Below are 19,554 nucleotides of genomic sequence, written 5' to 3'. Positions count from 1 at the left end.
AAAATAATAATTTGTTTGCAGGAAAATGGTGTCCGCGTAGAGAATGGAGTTCGCCGCCGGACGCGCAAAGAGCGGCGAGCGATGCAGCGCGTCGTGGGGTCCTTTATTCCTCCGTCTTCCTCGGCAGTCCCGGTAAGTTCATAAGAAAAAAGTGCATTCAAATGCATATACGTATTAACGCACCCACATCTATACATATATATAAAATACATAGGGGTATCTCAAGCATATCAAAAGCTAAGTTAACAAGCCACCCTGAAGAAACAACTTGGTATCAATCTCAATCAACCCTCGCAAGTCAGATAGAAAGAGTTAACTATATATGGAACTCGTATTCCTGCATACGAACGCACGCTCGCACGCATACATACATACATACATACATATATACATCTCGGTACACTTAACGACATTTTTTCGCGCGCGTGAACACTCTCCGTTTCGATGCCATTAATCATGGGAATATTATCAGTGCTAGTTTGCGCGTACGTTCGACGAGATAGGAAAAAGACGGTGGAAAAAAGGGGGAGGCGTAGGTGTACGCGTAGTAATACCCATATGCAAAGAGGCCTGTCTCTCTTTTTCTCTCTTATTCTTGTTGACGACGAGGAAAAGGAAGAGGAAGAGGAGGAGGGCGAGTAGCATACACGCACAGCACAACGATGGGAGGAGCGAATCGCGAACGGAGCATAAACAAGTTTTAATCGTGCCTCGAGCATTCGCCGCGTTGAATAAATATTGATATCGGCTGACGCGACGGCCAATCAGAATCGGGGCTTATAAAACAGGGCGCTTACACCTCTCTCTCTCTCTCTCTTTCTCGCTTTCTATCTATCTATCTGTCCGTCTCTCTCGTTTTTTCTCTTTCCTCTCTCGTTTCTCGAGCACGGTGACGCACGTATACTACAAAACAGCAGCAGCAGCTGCTATCGCACGAAAATAATGATCATTATTCCGGCTCCGTAATTGCGACGAAGGTTCGTTTGATAGATTCGACCCATCGGGAAGTCTTTTACTTATTTCCATATTCTTTTACTTTTTTTTTTCTTCTTTTATTTATACACATTTTTGTTCTCACATCTCGTAGAAATACGCGCTTAAACGTTTCATTTTTACTATTGTCTTAATTCTTTGGTTTAAAAATAGCTATACAAAAATGTTTGAAAATTCAATGTTAATTATTATCATATAAAGTTTGACTTTGATAACTAATTCACGATAGTAGTAGATTATTTGAAAGGAATAAGAACGCGAAGAAAATTTGAAGAATCTTTTGAAGAAAGTTAGAGAAGAAAGAAAAGAAAAAAGAAAGTAAAGGAAATAAGTATAAAGTAGGATAGAGAGAGCACTTTCTCTCGTTGATAAGTAATCGAATGAGTAATCGGGCCATTCCGACGGGTACGTAAAGGTTCATCACGAAAAGACGGGGAAATATATATCACATGCGCATGCGCGCCTATCCTCTATCTCCCTCTTTCTTTCTCATCTCATCCTATCCTCCTGCGTAAGTATAAGTATATATATATATATTTATATCCATCTCTCTCTCCTTCGAAAAGGAAAAGGATGGGACGAGAGAGAGAGAGAGAGAGAGAGAACGGTCCTTCTGCCCGTGCAAAGAGAAGAAGAGAAGGTTGCCGTACTAGTCCTCTCATTCTCTCTCCCTCTCTCTCTTTCTAGATATATATATGTGTTATGTGTGTGTGTGTACGTGCGTGCGAGAGAGAAAAAGAGAGAGCGAGAGAGAAACTGAGAGGGCGAGAGACGTGAGGAGTCTCCATGGCAACGAGGCGAGGCGGGATTGCGACGGTAACCATGGCAGCCGCGAGTTCCTCTCTCGGGCCGACCTGTCTGTCCTCTTTCTGGAGCCTCCTCGTTCTCCTCTCGTCTGCTGCTCCTCTTCCTTCCGCCCACGGAACGCGCGAGTCACGGCCGATCCCGGAGGAGGGAGGGAACAAGGAGGACCGCTTCTACTACCCGAACGAAAACCCTCCTTCCTTCTTTCCTTCCTTCCTTCCTTCTTTCTTTCTTTCTTTCTTTTCTACTTTTCTTTCTTTCTTTCTTTATTCCCTCATCTTCCTATCTGTTCCTCTTCTTCTCTTTCTTTCTGATTCCTCCTCCGGTTTCATTATTTTTCTGCTTGTTTTTGTGTGCCTGTAATCAAAAATTTAATTTATTTTAAAGATCATTTTTATACATTTTTTTTTTTAATATTATTTCATCGGTCGATCGACAATTTGTTCTTTTTGTTTTTTTGTTTTTGTTATTGGTTTATCGATAGAATTCATTTATTTTCCGCAATGAGAATATCTTGAATTTAATGTAATTGCGCTTTTTTTTTGTGTTTTCACGTCATTGGATTTTAATATGAAATATTTGTTTATCGTTTTAATAAATATTTTTTGATCACATGTAAATAGATAGATCGTTAAGTATTAAAGAGAAAATAAACGTTACTTTAAATATTCTCACATTCATTTAAATAATAATCAAATTCTGCAGATGTTCGGATTATAGATTCTTGAAAATTGTATGAGGTATTCCGTTGAAGATCTCTCTCTCTTTCTCTCTCTTCAAAATCATCGATTGCAAAATTAATACCGTAAATGTTATACAAATTTTTAATCCTTTTGAAATATTTGTGATATTTATGTATATATATATAACTATTTATTTCCAATCGGTTATTTCGATTTCATAAGATTATCCATGTAACAGTCTTAGTTAATATTTCTCGACCATAATCCCTCCAACTATTCCACGCCTCTCAACCTTCCTGTCTTTCGACGACTGGGTTCCAGATATATAATACAAACGAATAACGAAGTTGTTTCTCGCGCTTACGATCATCGGTTCTCTTGGTAATACCGAGAACCAAGACTTATTATAATTCATGCTAATGCGAGAGTGTACCATATCAATTTCGATTAATTATTATGATTCGTTAATATCACCAATTTTTTCTCCTTATTTCTTCAGACGAATTTCATTATAGTTATAAAACGCGACGGGATCGTTACTATGTACGATAAAAAGAAAGTAAGAATTACGACGTGAATTGATAATTAAATAGGTTACGAATGATTTTAAAAGTAGTCAAATTCAAGAGTTATTACGTCTACGAAAAAAAGAAAAAAAAAAGAAAAAGAAACATTAATTTATTCAACCACGTTGATCGACGTTATTCTAATTAATTCATTAATCAAATGTGATTATCTAGAAAAAAAGAAAAAAAAAGAAAGGAAAGAAAATTTAATTCACAATGATATTTCTACAATATTTTTACAATCACCCGTAACTACCAATTACGAGGATCATATATTCATTCCATGTAACATATGAGTTGATGAAAGATTTATGAACACACATTCAATGGGGGGAAAGAGAGCCATTAAAATTCGATACATTATAATACGCTATAAACGACTAATTTTATAATCCTGACAAGGAATAAATTATCTCTTAGGACGGATCATCACGCATGTGCCATACGACGATTGACGTAAATATCGTAGACCCATCGAGATTATTGAGAAAAATAAAGACGGTTCTACGTTTTAGTTAAATTTATAGAATTCACGCATTCCATCATGAATCGTTCTAACCGTACGATTTTTCGATAAGTCGAGTTTCTTGTATTATGCGCGTGCGTGTGCGTGCGTGCGTGCGTGTTATGTGTGAATGCATGCTTGCTTATTCGCCTACGTCTCTCGCCTCTCCGACGACATATTTTCGTCTCACCATTTATTATTACGAAAAGAAGGAGAGGCACGCACGCGGTTCTACTCTTTAACATATCTCCCTCTCCCTCTCCCCCTCTTATGTTATTTCGAGTTATAGGAACACGTACGTATTCGAGTAACATCCAAATGTTTCTTATTTCGTCGATAAAAAAGAAACGAAAACCAGGTCGATCTTAACTCGAACGATTTTATTTTCCTCTAAAGATATTCGCGGAGAGAGAAACGAGAGGAGGACCCAAACGTTGAGAGTTTACGTACCGACGACACCCCGAATGCCCGTGTTCCATTCGGTTGCCAGAAAAGAGATCGTCGAGCTTTAAACGAGGGAAACCGAGAGAGAAAGCAAACGAATTAGGACGAGGCCGCGAAACAAATTCGAGAGAGATCGGTACACGACCGCAAAACGCGTCTTGTCCACCCGCGTGTCCCTCCCTGATCTCGTTAGTTCGCGAACCTTGCTCCTTTCTACCTCGAAAAAGGGCTTTCGATGGGAGGGCGAGAAATCGGACGAGAAATTCTCTCGCTTTTCGGTTTCGCTTTTTCGTGGCTCGCACGTCATAGACTCCCCCTAGGAACGACTCGAGAGGTACTCCTATGTTATATGCGTGTGTGTGTGCGTGTTGGCGATGGTGGGCTCACGGCGTGCCACCCTTTTCCCTGAGTGTAGCGTAATGTAAGGGTTGCGCGTCCGCGTCGGCGTTTAGGGTGAGAGAGTTTAAAACCCCTCGGGACTTGAGGTCCGGGCCAGTTAGATTTATCGGATGTTTTGGTTGGCGGCCATTGTTAGCCATCCTCTCTTTCTCTTTCTCTTCTCTTCTCTTCTCTGCCAGCCTTTCGTCTCTCTTTCTACATTCTACTCGTCGCACATTGGCGTAGTCGTGATCGTTTAGGGGGGAGAGGAGTTTTTTCTTTTTCCGTTTTTTTTTCGAACGGACTTTCGGATATGACTCGACTCGAGATTGACGTCAACGATAACATAGGTCATCGTATCTCGAGATATCGGTTCAGAGAAATAGAACTTTTTCCGTCGTTCCTTTTCTTATATATATATATATATGTGTGTGTGCTTTTTTTGTCTCCTTTTCGTTTCTTCACGAATGAGGAGGACTGGTTGTTCTCGTTGATGATCGCGTGGTTTTTTTTCTTTCTTTTTTCCTCTATTTTTCTTATACGTTAGAATAAAAAGAAGATATCTTACGCAAGAGATAGATTGCGTTCGATTTATGAACACAAAACTTTTCGTGCTCCTATTACTTACGTTCCTCGTTCGTTTTATTATCTCGCTTTTATTTTCCTCGTCGATCGGAATTTATGCACGTCGGATTGGATTTACATTAATTTCGTATATTGCTATAGAAAATCTAGTCTAGATTTAATTTATGTTAGTGTCGCGCGTACGACTTACCGCTGTTATTACTCCTCCCTTCCTCTTCCTCCTGCCCCTCTTCTTCTCTTTCTTCTTCTTCGATACACGTTCGTTCGATTCGTTCTAAGTTTACCGATGAAAACACGCGTATCGAAAACACGAAAGATCTAATTTAAATTCCGTCATTATAATCCTTTGAATTTTCCCTTTCATATTTTCTTTATTTGTATTTTTTTGAATGCACTCGATTCCTGAAAGGCGGCGGCGAATCCTCTCGTAGAATATTTCAACTCATGAATGAAAGAGAAACCTCTAACGGACAAATTGACGAGTCTCGACTCGTCGGGGAAACTCGCTCGTTTATTCAGCGCTGACAGTCCGTTTGGCTAATGTAGAAGGCAGACCTCGGTTTGAACGTCTACATTCTTCGATATCCTAATTCATCGACGAAATCGACGACGCACGGATAATCCGAAAACGTCGAGGGGGGGGTAAAACAAAAAGAGAGAGGGAGAGAGGATAGAGAGAGAAAACATTCGAATCAAGTAACGCGTTCTTGAATATCATACAACGATAATCTTATTTCCGACAAAAAATAAATAATAAAATAAGAAAAAAAAATAAGAGGGGTTTTTTTTTAAGAAGGAAGTTCTCGGAGAAGAGGTAAAATTCTCTCGTGTAATCTCGAAGGGCCAGCTCGTGTTCTACGATTAGTAGAATACCGACCCGACAGTGACCCTCTCCGTCTCTTCCTCGTTCTTTCCTTCTTTATTTCTTTTCTACTCTCATCGAGCAAGCAGACGCAACAACCATAGCTGGAAGAGAAGAGGAAGAGGAATATCTTTCCTTCTTTCCTTCCACTTCCTTTCTCTCTCGCGTTCTATCTCGTGGCACTGATTGGACGATCCATCACCGACCTTTTCTCTTTCTCTTTATCTATCTCCTATCTCTATCTCCTACCTCTATCTCTTTTCTCGGGACGTGTAGTCGAGGTATACGCACATATGCGTATTCACGTACGTAACTTTTCTGTCGCGAGTTTGCACACAATCACGGTGGGCCTTTTGCACGTACGAGAACGAACGAACGAACGAACGAACGAAAGAGAGAGAGAGAAAAAGAGGGAAAGATCGCATACCGGCAACTATTGCCCAGAGGGGAAGCCATTCTCTGAAAAATAGAGAGAGGAAAAGAGATAGTGGGAGGATAATTGGTTCCCATGGAGGCAGAAAACGCTTCGTTCGAAAACGTCCCGCTCGAAACTCCGCTTGCCGCGTAGTCAAAGCTGGCGGAAGAGACTTCAGGGAAGAGGAGTGGGCGAAAGAGGAGGAATAGCTGAAGAGGGGAATAGGAGGAGGTAGAGGAGGGTGAAACGAAGACGAGAATGCTATCGGGAAACCGATCGTCGATGTTCCATTTAACGGATGAAAATTCGCCTCTTACCGAGTCTAAAGCTTATCTTTATATTCCTAGATATAATGCAGGATGTCTCATTTTAATATCATATCGGAAATTGTTTAATATCCAAATGCGTTGGTATAAATCTTTTTTCAAATTTGTTAACGTGGCATTCTTGGCACGCATTTGCGTTATGGCCGTTTTATTTAAAAATGTAACAGAGATTACGAATTTTTGGTAGAACGCAAATGGCATTATAATTTCTTATTTTTCATTTGTAAAGAAGAATATATCGATACTATATATACCTACGTATCGTTTAGGAAAGAGTTTAAAAGAGAGAGAGAGAGAGAGAGCGAGAGAGGGAAAGAGAGTGGTAGACGATAAGAATGATGAGTCTCGCGAAATGTACGCGGTCCGTGCTGGCAGCTTTGGACCGCATTCATTAGTTCCTTATTCAAAGGCACGGAAATAGTTCCGGAGTTACACGAGGCACAAAGCACAAAGCTCTGCCGCGGAACAATGAGAGATAGAAGGGTAGAATGAGGGAGAGAGACAGAGAAGGGCCGACTGCAGATTTCATGAAGTTCAAGATAGGCACAATGGTTTAGCCGCTGAGAGTACAGCTTCTCTCTCTCTCTCTCTTTCTCTCTGTCTTTTACATTTCATATATATATATATTTATATGTGTATATGTATATATATATACACATCCCTTTTCATCTCCGTCTCGTTCTATTCGCAATATTCATACGTGTTGAATATATTAATACTCCGAGAGATATGTAAAATGTGCGATTGTATATGTGTGCGCGTGTATGTGTAACGATGTCTCTTTCTCTTTCTCTTTCTCTCTTTCTATCTGGTTCCCCGTTCGGTCTACTGGTTGGCTGCAATATTAGTGAAATGTGTCTCAGAGTATGCCCATGTGCGACTCCGATATTAAACAGCAGCCGTCGCTGCATCTGCGCTTTACTCTCCCACCCCGTGCCACCGCCATCGTCGACGTCCTTGCTCTCCAAACTTACTCGCTCGTGTACCTTCGTGTTTTCATCCAGACTTTTACCGACTAGAGAAATTTCAACTCCTACTTTCTTCCTCTCCTTCTCTCTCTCTCTGTATATTTCTATCTCTCTTTCTTACACTTTTATCGAAAAATAATGTGTCCAAGGTATAGCATGTCGGGTGTCGTGTCGCTACGGTGCCACGGAGCCGCGCGATATTTTTCGAAATATGAAATTCGAGAAGTATTAGTACGTCATGGGAAGGTGTTGGTAGAGCAGCTGTTGGTAATGGTAGTAGCTAGGATCGTTCTCCGTTATAATCTTCTCTTCTTTTTCTTTAGTTTTTTATCTCTACTATAATAGTAACATTAAGTGTGACCCGCCTTTGAACGATAATAATTCATATACACAATTATATTATAATATCGTTATAACAATTTTCTTATTTCGGTCTCATCGGCGTTGAAGAGAGAGTCAATTTTTGTCCTATACCCTTTTATTCCTTCTGAGAACGTGACTCGTTTTCTTATTCATAACCGTAACGTGATCATCCAACGTCGATCGTGAGCTTCACGATGTAATAACTCGAGATTAAGTTTGAGTGCCTCTCCTTGCTTCTCGTAAGACTCTCTCTTTCCTTTGATTTTATTTTTTTGACTTTGAGAAGAATGAGAACGTATTCGCTGCGTGCACGTCTAATAATCGAACAAAACGAGCGCTCGCTATCTCGTTCGTTCGTTCGAATCGAGTCACGGTCTTTCGATGCAACCCCTCATTATCGTTCACCGGGACGTGGACCAGCCTTATCCTACCTCGGCGGTTTACCGATTACGATCGATTCTCGCGACGTAATCGACGGCACTTTGCATGATCGACGCACCCCATCCTTCTTTCTGATAATTTACCATCATTTTTTCTACCTTCTACGATAAGAGAAACAAAAAACTCGATCGGGTCGAGAAAGAAAAATCGTTGCAGATCCTATTTCTTCTTCTTTTCGGGAAATACAAAAACAAAAAAAAAGAGAGGAAGAAAGAGAAAGAAAGGGAGAGCGAGGACAGAGGAATAATTAAAACGTGAATTGACTGTAGGGGAAAAAAGGGGTGGGTGGTTGGACGAGAACGTTAAAAGGGAAGAAAAGAGGCGAAAGAATTTGAGAAAGAGACGATATCCATTTAAAAAAAGAAACGGCACCGAGAGATAGAGATAGGTAACATCGTGGAAACAGACAAAGACGGAAAAAGGAAAAAAGAAAAAGAGAGGGAGAGAGAGAGAGAGAAAATGTGAAAGTAGGAAGGGTGCTTCGCCGTTCGTTTCTCGGTGGTAGCAGCGCATCGGTTCAGCCCTCTCTGTCTTTCTCCACCTCCACCTCCTCCTCCTCCTCCTCCTCTAGGTCTGGTTCACCTCGAGCGTGCCCCTGCACGTAGCTCTCCCAACGTACGGTCCTGGAACGGCGGTAGCAGCACCATCACCACCACCACCTCCACCATCACCACCACCACCGGCACCCAATCCAGACCCTACGGCTGTCAAACGCAGCCCGAATCTTCTTCTGCTCGTGACAGCCTGGAAATGAAGAGAGTGCCCCGTGCACGCCGTATTCTACCGCTTCCTACGTGCGTTCTCACCGCCGCCGGCTTTCCACACACGCGACTCCCTTTAATCCGCCTCTGCGACCTCGGACTCAACCCTTTTTCCCTTTTTTTTCTCCTCCTTTCTATCTTTTTCCTTTTTTTTTTACCCCCCCTTTCTCTTATTTCTTCTTTTTATTTTTCATGTTTTTTTCTCCCGCCCCTCCCTACTTTTTTCTCTCCACCTTTATCCTACGAATTCTCTCTCATCTTCCTTTTTACGAAACGAAATTAATCTCCTCTATGTTGTACACGCGAAGCGTATTTTTTAGAGGATTTCTTTTTTCTCTTTCGGTGGTTGTTGCTCGCGTTTGTTTATTTAAAATTGTACGGCTTTGACAATCAAAGATCATTAGTCGGGTTAGAGGAAGTTTTAACGTTCGTTCTCTTTTTTCTTTTTGGCTAACGCGTTTCGTAGTTAGATAGACACGAGTGTGTGGTCGAGAGACCGTCCGATTACGAAGCGCTTTTCGAGCTCGATCATTAGCGCAATTATTATTGTGTCGGAGTACAATGAGCGTACCGCCATCGTTGAACAACGATAAAAGGTGAACAGGGTGGAGAAAGAGGTGGGAGGGAGGGAGGGAGGCAGGGGGGCAGGGTCGAGAAAAAGAGAGGAAAAAATAAGAGAGAAACGTGTTCGTAAAAGAAGAGTTGCGCGTATATTTCGTAGTCGAGGATCAAAAATAGAAAGGAAGGGATGTAGAAAAGAAAGCTTTTAATGAAGAAGGAAGAAAGGGAAGTGCCTTCTACTCGCTAATTGCGTTTCGTTTGTCCTACACATATTGCAAAATTTTATTCTTCTAATATCCATTATTTCAATCTTCCAGAGAAAAAATGCTCGTTTAAATACTCTCCTCGTTTATAAACGATTGTATTAAAATTAACTTCTTAATTGCGTATCAATTCATTCGTTTTTAATGACCTTTCACTTTTCTACTTTAAAAAGAAAGAAAAAAAAAAAGAAACTTTAACGAACGGTCAATTTTCGATCTATCTAATACGTGCGACTAGAAAGAAAAAGAGAGAGAAAGAGAGAGAGAGAGAGAGAGAGAAAAAGGGAAATAAATAAAATTTAGCTTCTCGTTACAAGTGGTGGAATTTTTTATCGTACACTTGGACGCTTTTAATTGAGACACGTTTCCCTCTTTCGAGTTTCTTCCGCCAACGTATACTATACTTTCCTCTCTCTTTCTCTTTCTATCTTTCTTTCTTTCTTTCTATCTTCCTTTCTCAATTCCATACAGAGTTTGAGAGAAAAAGAGGCGACACAAATTATTATGCCAGTCCAGTCGGGCACTCTTATCTTTCTGCCGGCTTGTTTCTCACCCCGCCCTATTAGTTCTCCGTGTCCGGAGAATCTATACTCCTTTACCTTCTTTTCTTTTCTTTCTATCTATCTCCCTTTCCCTCTCTCCCTCCCTCTCCCTCTTTCGCAAGTTTCTCTACGTGGTCTTAAAGCGAGTCACCGGCGTCCAGCGAGAGCTGTGAAATACTGCGACTCGATTTCAACACCTCGGCATCGTTAATTAGCGGTGCCACTCGACTTTTATTCCAGCAGCTTCCTCGTGTTTAATTACAACCACAGAGAAGAAGAAGAAGAAGGAGAAGAAGGGGAAGGAGGAGAAGGAGAGGACCAAAGATGGTGGATGATGATGGTTGTGCCGGTGGTGGTGGTGGTTATGTGCGCGCGTGTGCTATGTTATCTCTTCTACCTGTCGGACGTGACACACTAACTCTCACGAGTTCTCTTACACACGCATACCAACTTTCTCTCTTTCTTTCTTTTTTTCTTCCCTTTCCTATTTTATTTTCGTTCTCTTTCCTTTTTCTTTTACTGTACGAGCCGTATCTTCGATCGTGTCGACGATTCGATAATGAGGTCGTGGCTTCCTCCGACTTGGAGGCGTCTTCGATCCTAAAGAGAGAAAGAGAGAGAGAGAGAGAGAGAAAAGGAATATATTTACCCATCTTGGAACATGGCACCTCTGTTAGTTTGTCAGGCGATCGGTGTTTTTCGAAGGAGGGAATGTTGGACAACGATACGCTATCGTTCGATCAAACCTCGCGTCCGGAGTAATAACAGGTGTCGCTTGTCGTTCTTTATTAACTTCGCTCGCGCGAGTTCTCTACTTTTTTTTACACACATACCTCTCTCTCTCTCTCTTTCTATCCGTCTACGTTTCTTCGGTTCGATAAATCGATCAGGAGTCTCATCTCGAAAATCGACTACTTTTTCCTTCGTGTTCGACCTCGTGTTGTTCGCACTTATGTTAGAAAAGCTGACAGGAAACAGATTCGTTTCCCACCACCATCAACCGGTCGTTCGTTCGTTGGTTGGTTCGTTCTTTCGTTGGTTCGTTCGTTTGTTTGTTTGTTTGTTTGCGTTAATTCTTCGCCGAAGAAAAGCTTATACAGAGGGTGGCTGCACGCGGTATAGGTCAATGGGAAACTAATTGTCGACGTTTCGAGGGTGCCTGCAGGAGCAAGGGTGCTAGCTATTACTCCGAGGGTCGATTCGAGGGTCGCTCGAGAAGTCCGAACACTCGAGAGAACGAGAACGAGAAAGATAGAAAGGGAAAGAGAGAATAGTCTAGCTGACTATGTGGATGCTGTTTGGACCGGTGAGACGAAACACGCCGCTGCGGACTACTCCTTCGAATGGGGTTGAGAAGCCCGAACGAGGACGCACTTCACTCTCGAGAACACCGACAACAGATTGCCGCGACGAAAGAAACAATAGGAGGAGACCTGCCCTTGCTCTTCCTTCTTTTTCTTTTTTCTTTTCGCCCTCCTAAAACTTCCCTTCTTTCTTTATCTTTAGCAAAGAATGTTTTTATTCTTACTCGCGATTTATGGAAAACACGCGAAACGCGATCGATCTTCCAGCTGAAACTACAACCTTTTCTCTCTTTGGGTTCGAGGTGGCGTACTCGGGAACGGCCTTGACTTTCGAAGTCCCTTTTATAAATTCGTCGTGTTCATTAATCACTCGTGTCAGAGGGAGAGAAAGAGATACCGGACAGTTCGAAAATATCTTTTACATAATCTTTCAATGTTCAGGACGATGCCACGGGTGGGATCAATGATCCTACGATCCAACGAACAACCGTTTGCCGAGTTATCATCGTTCTACATTTTTCTCGACTTTAACGGAAGAAACGCGAAATTCTCTTAAATTTTCGAACGTTGTCTATATTCGAGACGAAAATCGAAGTTCAAATAAAAGAAGAAGAAAAATAAGAAAAAAACAAGGGAAAAAGAGATAGGAGAATGGAACAGGGCGAATGCTGATATACATATATTATGTAGATAGGCGAAGTAGGTGTAGAGGGTATGTAAAAAAGCTGTGCTAAAGGAAAGAAGGAGACCCGCGTGGGCGAGACATTCCGTAATTTTACGATTATTTTACCACCGGTTCTCAAGCTAAAACATAAGACATTATTTTATCGTCTCGCACTTATTTTCGCTAATCCTCGGCGAAAGAAGGAAGTTCGACGACGACGAGTCGAACGGTAGAGTCGTCTCTAAAAATTGTCTACCCTTTTTATTTTCTTTTTTTCTTCTTTTTCCTCTTCATATTTACCCACATTCTTTTCTTTTTTTATTTCTACTAATGCAACCTTCTTTTTTGCGTCTTATTTCGACGGTAAACAACAAATAATGGTTCCGTAGGGAGAAGAGCTTAGGAAAAGAAGAAAAAAGAAAATGAAAAAATAAGAAAGAAATTAAAAGAATTCGGTTTGAGAAAAGTAGTATAATCGTCCCTCCTTGGCGTCGTTTTCGTTTCGGTCTTGCTAGTCTTTGTCGCAGCTGTCGCTGTTTTGTCTGCGCTTTTGCTCCCTGTCCTTCTCTCTCTCTCTCTCTCTGACGATGTTCTTGCTATTTTCGTACACGTTAAAAATGCATCCATCGAGTCACGTCAACGCGCCCATTCGCTGCCACGTCGTCGACCTTCCTCCTCTCGGTCGGTATCCTATCCTATCCTCTTACTTCCCTTCGAACTTCGATCCTTCGAGAGATCGGATGGGTCTAACGAGCAACCATTATGCATCCACGCAGATGCATCTATCCTTTTCTACGAGATACGTGATTTTATTGTTCGACGGTAAAACTCGCTCCTCCGCGTTTCCATTTTGTACATTTTTCTTTTTTTTATTCCGATATCACCCGAGTGGTATGAGTCAAGCGTAATTAACATTTATAAAAATTGACGTTTAAATGGGACGAATTAATCATTACAAAAGATTTATCGTTTTTTACTACGCTCCTATCATTATTTAATATAATTATTACTAACGAGTAAAAACTGTTTGTAATTCTCGTTACAAAGAGAATGAAATATTTGATTATTCTCAAAGGTAAATATTCGTTGCTCGCGAAATCAGCGAGGAACAGGACACAAACCCGAGTTAAACATCGTGTTTCGAAGAAGAGAGAAAGAAATAAAGGAAGGAAAGGAAGAAAGAGAGAAAGAGAGAAGATCGACGAGTCGATTCGATCGAAAGAAGCGAGAGGAGATGCGTTGCCTGGGGGTTAGACGTACATAAGATGGAGTCTGGTTTGATGGAATGCTGCCTCCATCCCGACCCTTTCGTCTGTCCTTCCCCTCGACCCTCTCTTCCCTCTCTCCTTCGATCTTAACCACCTCGAGAAAGAAAGAGAGAAAGAAAGAAAAGAGAGAGATTCTCCCACCACCAGCTTCGAGAAAGAAGGATGCGTGCGAGAGAGCAACGTGAATGCTTTCGGAACGCTTCGAACCGTAATATCCGCCTAAGGTAGCCGATTGGACGAACCGCCATATTTGGAGCACTCGTATAAAATCTCTTCTATTTTATCGTGCCATACTCGTCTTGAATTTCCACGTAGAATACTTTCTTACTTTCATAATTATCCCGACAGATATCAAACGAGAAACAAAGAGAGAGAGAGCGAGAGAGAGGAAGAGGAGAAGAGAGATCGATTCAATTATTTTTTCGTATTTTTGCTTATTAACAAATCTTATCGATCGTATTTATTGAGCAATAGATTTAATACTTCGAAAGAAACTCGTTTCTATTTTCTATTTTATTTTTAATCTTTTTTATTAGATAGCAGACGTATGGTCGTCGTCGTCGTATTATTCGTAAATGTCTTTACATTTTCATTCCTCTTCTCATCTTCGTCTCTTTACGTATATCTCTTATACTTATTTATTTAGTTGTAATTTTTGTTTCTTTTAAAAATAAAAGAAAAAAAATTCCGATAACCGCTTGGACTCGGTCGATCGCTTTCGAATACACGGAAATTCGAAATTACGAGGGAGAATAATCACGTAACGGTTCGATGCCATTTCTTTCTTTTTCTTTGTCTCTCTTTCTCTCGTGTAAGCAAAGATAGAGAAAGGACTGAAGGAATGAGCGTGCTCGAACGTGAGTGCGAACGTGAACGCGCAAAGGAATAATTGTGATTAAATGGCGTGTATGACATAATGACAGTCAATTATGCCTGGCTCGGCGCTCGTAGAACATTCGTCATCGGACGCGGAACTTACGAGTTCCCCTATATATACTATTCTTACGTGTGTTATGCTGCCGACACTCTCTCGTTTCGCGTCTGCGCGTTTTCCATCAAGAATTATCGTTCGTATTTCAAGAACGATTAACACCGTACACGTCCTTCGATCTTCGCTCAAATTTACTTCATTCTATTCGCTTATATTATCCTAAAGCAATAATCTTCCAAGCTTTGGAAAAAAAGAAAATTATCGACCATTATTCTTTATTCTTCCTTAAAAAAATATTAATCGACGCGAACTTTATACGAATCAAATATCGGTCGGATTTCCTAACGTTCTTTTTTTCCTTTGCCTTATTATTTTCGTTTTATTATTAAACAGCGGTAAGATAAAAGAGTAGGGAAGGATCGGAGGGATCTTTTTTAATGGTGGATGCTTTTGGTACGGTTCGGTGGTATAAAACGCATCACCCGGTGCGTGTACTCTTGCTCGCTCTCGAATTACCGAGTTCTTCGCGACGAAGGTAAAGATATACTCATACAGGGACACATTTAAACATACACACATACACATATATATATACATTTACACATATGACATATGTACGTGCGAGGTATTGTTCGATAGAAGCGAGAGCCCGAAGGAGATAGGAGATCCGGTAGAGATAAGCGTTTCTCCCGGATGATGTATCGTCGGAGATGCTTCGCTGCGCCGTTTGATCGTAAGCACCAGCTTCAAGTGGGCACCGAGATGCTTTTTTCGAACCTGCCGACCGATAGGAATATACAAGAAAAAGAGCGAGAGAGAGAGAGAGAGAGGGAGGGAGGAGATAGGGAGCGTTCTTTACATCGAAAATTCGGATCCTCGAGATAAACCTCTCCTTTCTTCGCAAATAAGATCGATCTTTCGTTTCCGAGAATTTCGAAGCCACGTGAAAAAGAATCGTTATACATACCTTTCGATTTACGACCGTACATACCTATATACCAAGTTTAGGATTTTATCGATGATAAAATAGTGCTCTCTTTGGAATCCCTCCAAAATCGATAAGGGTATACATATTCCTAAATAAATCGTTTATAATTAATACGCCATAAATATAACTTTGATTTTATTAATCGTCTTACATGGTACGCTATTTCAAAAGAATTCTTTTTCTTTTCATTTCAATCGATAATTAAAATAAAATTATTAAAAGCGAGTAGGGAATTTGATTTTAATTGTAAAATCGATAAAATATGTGTTGGGGTTACGAAAAACGATAATAATTAATACACTTATTTTTAATCGAACGAACGGTTGAGAAAAATATTAAAAAACAAATAGGAATATTATTTAGATGACGATTAAGTGTTAGAATTTAAACGGGTGATTGTATGTAATAAGAAATTGGCGTGTATCCAAGTGTTAGGAAAAATCTACGAAATGAAGATAAGGAGAGAAGGAGAGTTTTCTTCGTATCCTGGGGAAAAGTTTTCGGGATGGTCGGAGGAGGAGGAAGGGCTTTTCTAGCCGAGACGGGATACACGGTCACGCCTCCTTAACGCGCCCTTGCCCCAGAGGGATGTAAGTCAGCAGAGCACTTAAGCGGGGAGGAACGAGTTTCGCTGTACTAAATAACGGTGCGCGTCCAAAAAGCGTCCGAGAGACGTCTGACCGCATCCTCGAGTCCTTCTTTTTTTCTTTTTTCTTCCCTTCCCTTCCCTTCCCTTGTTTTTTCGCTACCATCCCCCTTGAAACGTCTAGCGAGAATGAAAATGTTTCTGTTAGTTTACGAACTTTGCGCCATAGCTCCTGAATAATACTTTGATACATCTGTAATCGATTGATATTATTTTATTTAGACACCATTTTTCATGATTAAAATAACAATGAAAAACATTTTCTTTTCTTTTCGTGTTTTTTTTCAAAAATATAACAACAACGGAACTTTGACGCAATTTCGACATTTTTTTAATAGTGAAAACAATTGGGAGAATATCCTAAAAAAATAAATGATAAATAACCCGTGACATATTTTTAAACGATGAAAATAAAATGGGATAAAAATTAGAGTACGATAAAAAGACATTTAATCTTGATAATGTGTAGTAGTATCTACGTAGATAGAGAACGTTTAATGCTATTCAGATATAGAAGGATTATCGTTTATCGGTAGGATATTAAAGACTCGCTAAAACGATTATGGTCAACGCTTTTGTGTGTCGTAGTCATAGAAAGGATAACACTGTACGATGAACATTAGCATGTCAAAGACCGCAAAAGTCGTATCGTCATCACGGAACGACGTATGGAAAGCGGGTGCGACCGAGTGAACGGAGAAAGATAGAAAAAAATCAAGAAAGAAAGATAGAGAAAGAGAATGAGAGAATGAGAGTTGGTCGGTTCTCGTCGAGTTTGCTCGATCGTGATTTGCCGTAGCGTCGAATTTGTCGCCACGTGTTTTATTGTATGATGAAATTGGAGGGAGCGTCATGGCGGCAGGGGGTTCGTAATAAAACGGCCGCGTTAAACGCGTCACTCAACGTGTCAGGAGGGGGTAAACTACGGGATTTAGAGACGGCCTTTTCCTATGGACATGGATATATATTCGACTATGTGTTGACTCGATGTTTGCTTCTGTCATCAAAACTACTAACGTATTCTTCGTTTCAAATGTTACCGATCTTTTCTTCTATCTCTATCTTTTTTTCTTTTTTTTTTGAAGTGAAACTTTTTAGGCGATGGTAACGATAAAATTTAATAAAACGACATGAAAATAAAGGCTGCATAAAGATACGGAGAGAGAGACTGAAAGATATTTAGTAATTAGATAATTTAACAAAAAATTATTATATTATTATATCTATTATAAGAAATTGTATTATAGATAACATTAAAAAATTGATTAAAAATTAGTTAAAATACACAGTAGATCGACGATTGAACGAGTGGTGGGTGTATATATGAGTAACGTTAATCGATAGTTATTGCGAGATGTATTTGTTTATGAAAAAATAAGTAAGGATATGTCATACCTTAAAAAATTATTAATTAATCGAAGAAACGATAAAATATAAGACCAATACTCCGTCCTCCTCGGAATCCGCTGTTAGACTGGTCCGTTGTCCTCTGTTACAAACACTTTTATTGATTTTTGTTTCTATGACTTTTAAAAGTATAAACTCTGTTTACTACGTTATTCTGTTCACGTATTATGCGTAGTTATACGTATATAGCCTTCGGAAAGTCAAATAAACAACGTTTGATAAAAGTACTTGCGCAGGGGACAAACGAGTCAGTTCGTTGTTTGATTTCGAAGAGGAACGTTCGTCTAACATATACACGGTGCTCCTAAACTACAATACACATTTTTTCGATTATTTAACAATCATTTAAGGTATTTTTAATATTCTATTATACTCTACTAATATTTAGGATTGTTTAAACTAAAAACACATTTTTTTAACTTTCCTAACCAATAATAACTAAAATTTCAATTTTTTATATACATGAAAAATAATGAATTATTTTTTATACGATAATACGATTTTCGCTTGTATCTTGCTAGGAGATAACGTATATTTTTTTATAAAACATAATCGAGTACCTAAGAACAACGTCGTCAAACATTTTCTATTCTTCGTTGGTATTTTATTTATTAATTTTCCTTTTTGTTTCTTTCGTCAAATGATTATTTGGAAGTGCAAAAAGTGTTGGTTAGGAACAGTCACGTTTGGTGAAATGAAATGCAACCCGAACGAATTCCGAACTGATCCGGACTAAGCGTTCTCCTAATATCGCTCGCTCGATTCCATGCTCGGATTCTTCGTTGTCGGTATCCCTTAATGGCGAAGTGCCGAAACAAGGGGCCTGTTTTAGGGAGGAGTAAGAGGGGAAAAAGAGAGAGGGAGAGAGAACACTCTACTACAACTACAAGCATACTACCAAAAGGTAGGGAAGAAGAGGAAGAGTGGACCGGTCGAGCGACGCTGACGGCCTAGCATGAATAATGTCGACTCATTATTCTTTCCAAACGGGGGTTTGGGGATTTATCAGGTCGGAGTACCGATAACGCGTTCTTCTTTTCCTCCGGTCCTTCCGACGGGGAAGATGCGCCGGAAGATAGCTATGCATTTATGCGCGCTCTTGATGCCGGTGGTGTGCCGGTGGTGACGCATAAGGAGGAGGTGGTGGTACAAACCCTTCATATTTGCCTCCTCTCTCCTTCGACCCTCTTACTTTTCTTCTTTTCTTTTCTTTCTCGTCTTTCTACGCCATTTAATCTCTTGTATTCGACATCTAATCTACTCGCGTATTACGAAAAAAGAATATAATAATTTTGTATTTTATAATTTAATATTATAATTATAGTTGTACGAATAATTATATTATAAATGAATAACATAAGAAATATCTTGTAATTCTTAGCAAACGGGTTAAACATTTTTCATCCATTTCCATTTAAATGTCCGCTTAGTAATTCGATCGAAAAGTTTAGTAAAAAGACAAAAATCAGCGCGAATCTTTTTTCTCTCTTATTCCTTTTCGTTTTTATTTCTTATTCCATCTCCCTCAGGTCGATGGGGTACATATATATATACTACGAGGAGACGGTATCATAGTTAGGAGGAGGACCTCGGTTCGGTTTCTGCGGGGCGCTAACAAGACGGGCCTGCGGGCCGTGCAGGCGTGAGTTATGGGCCCTCGCGTTCTCTCTCGCAAGCCGTACGTAGTAATACGCGCGATGGTGGCGAATGGAACTTGTGGGAGGAAGGAAGATGAGAAAGTTAGGTGGTTCGGGAGCAGGAAGGGGCTGGGAGGGAGGATTGTATATACGCGTGAACGTTCCTAAGATCGCGCCTCGTCTCGTTGGAATAGAATATAGAAGGTATAACCGAGAAGCCGTCGCCAGTTTTCTGCCTCATTACTGTCC

At 40.3% G+C, this 19,554-nt stretch overlaps 1 protein-coding gene across 2 annotated transcripts in view; it reads left to right on the top strand.

The window, feature by feature from the left end:
* LOC122518969 (homeobox protein homothorax) overlaps positions 1 to 19,554 on the top strand; it is a 331,031-nt gene that overhangs the window by 177,585 nt on the left and 133,892 nt on the right. For both annotated transcript variants that reach the window (XM_043638105.1, XM_043638104.1), the window contains exon 9: positions 22 to 132. In XM_043638105.1, coding sequence (XP_043494040.1) covers positions 22 to 132 — 111 coding nt within the window. The remainder of the gene's footprint in view (positions 1 to 21; positions 133 to 19,554) is intronic.

The sequence above is a fragment of the Polistes fuscatus genome, unplaced genomic scaffold (genome assembly GCF_010416935.1).
Source record: "Polistes fuscatus isolate 324 unplaced genomic scaffold, CU_Pfus_HIC Scaffold27, whole genome shotgun sequence".
Taxonomy (NCBI): domain Eukaryota; kingdom Metazoa; phylum Arthropoda; class Insecta; order Hymenoptera; family Vespidae; genus Polistes; species Polistes fuscatus.
Note: the sequence above shows the minus strand (reverse complement) of the source record. Positions and strands in the feature narration are given on the sequence as shown.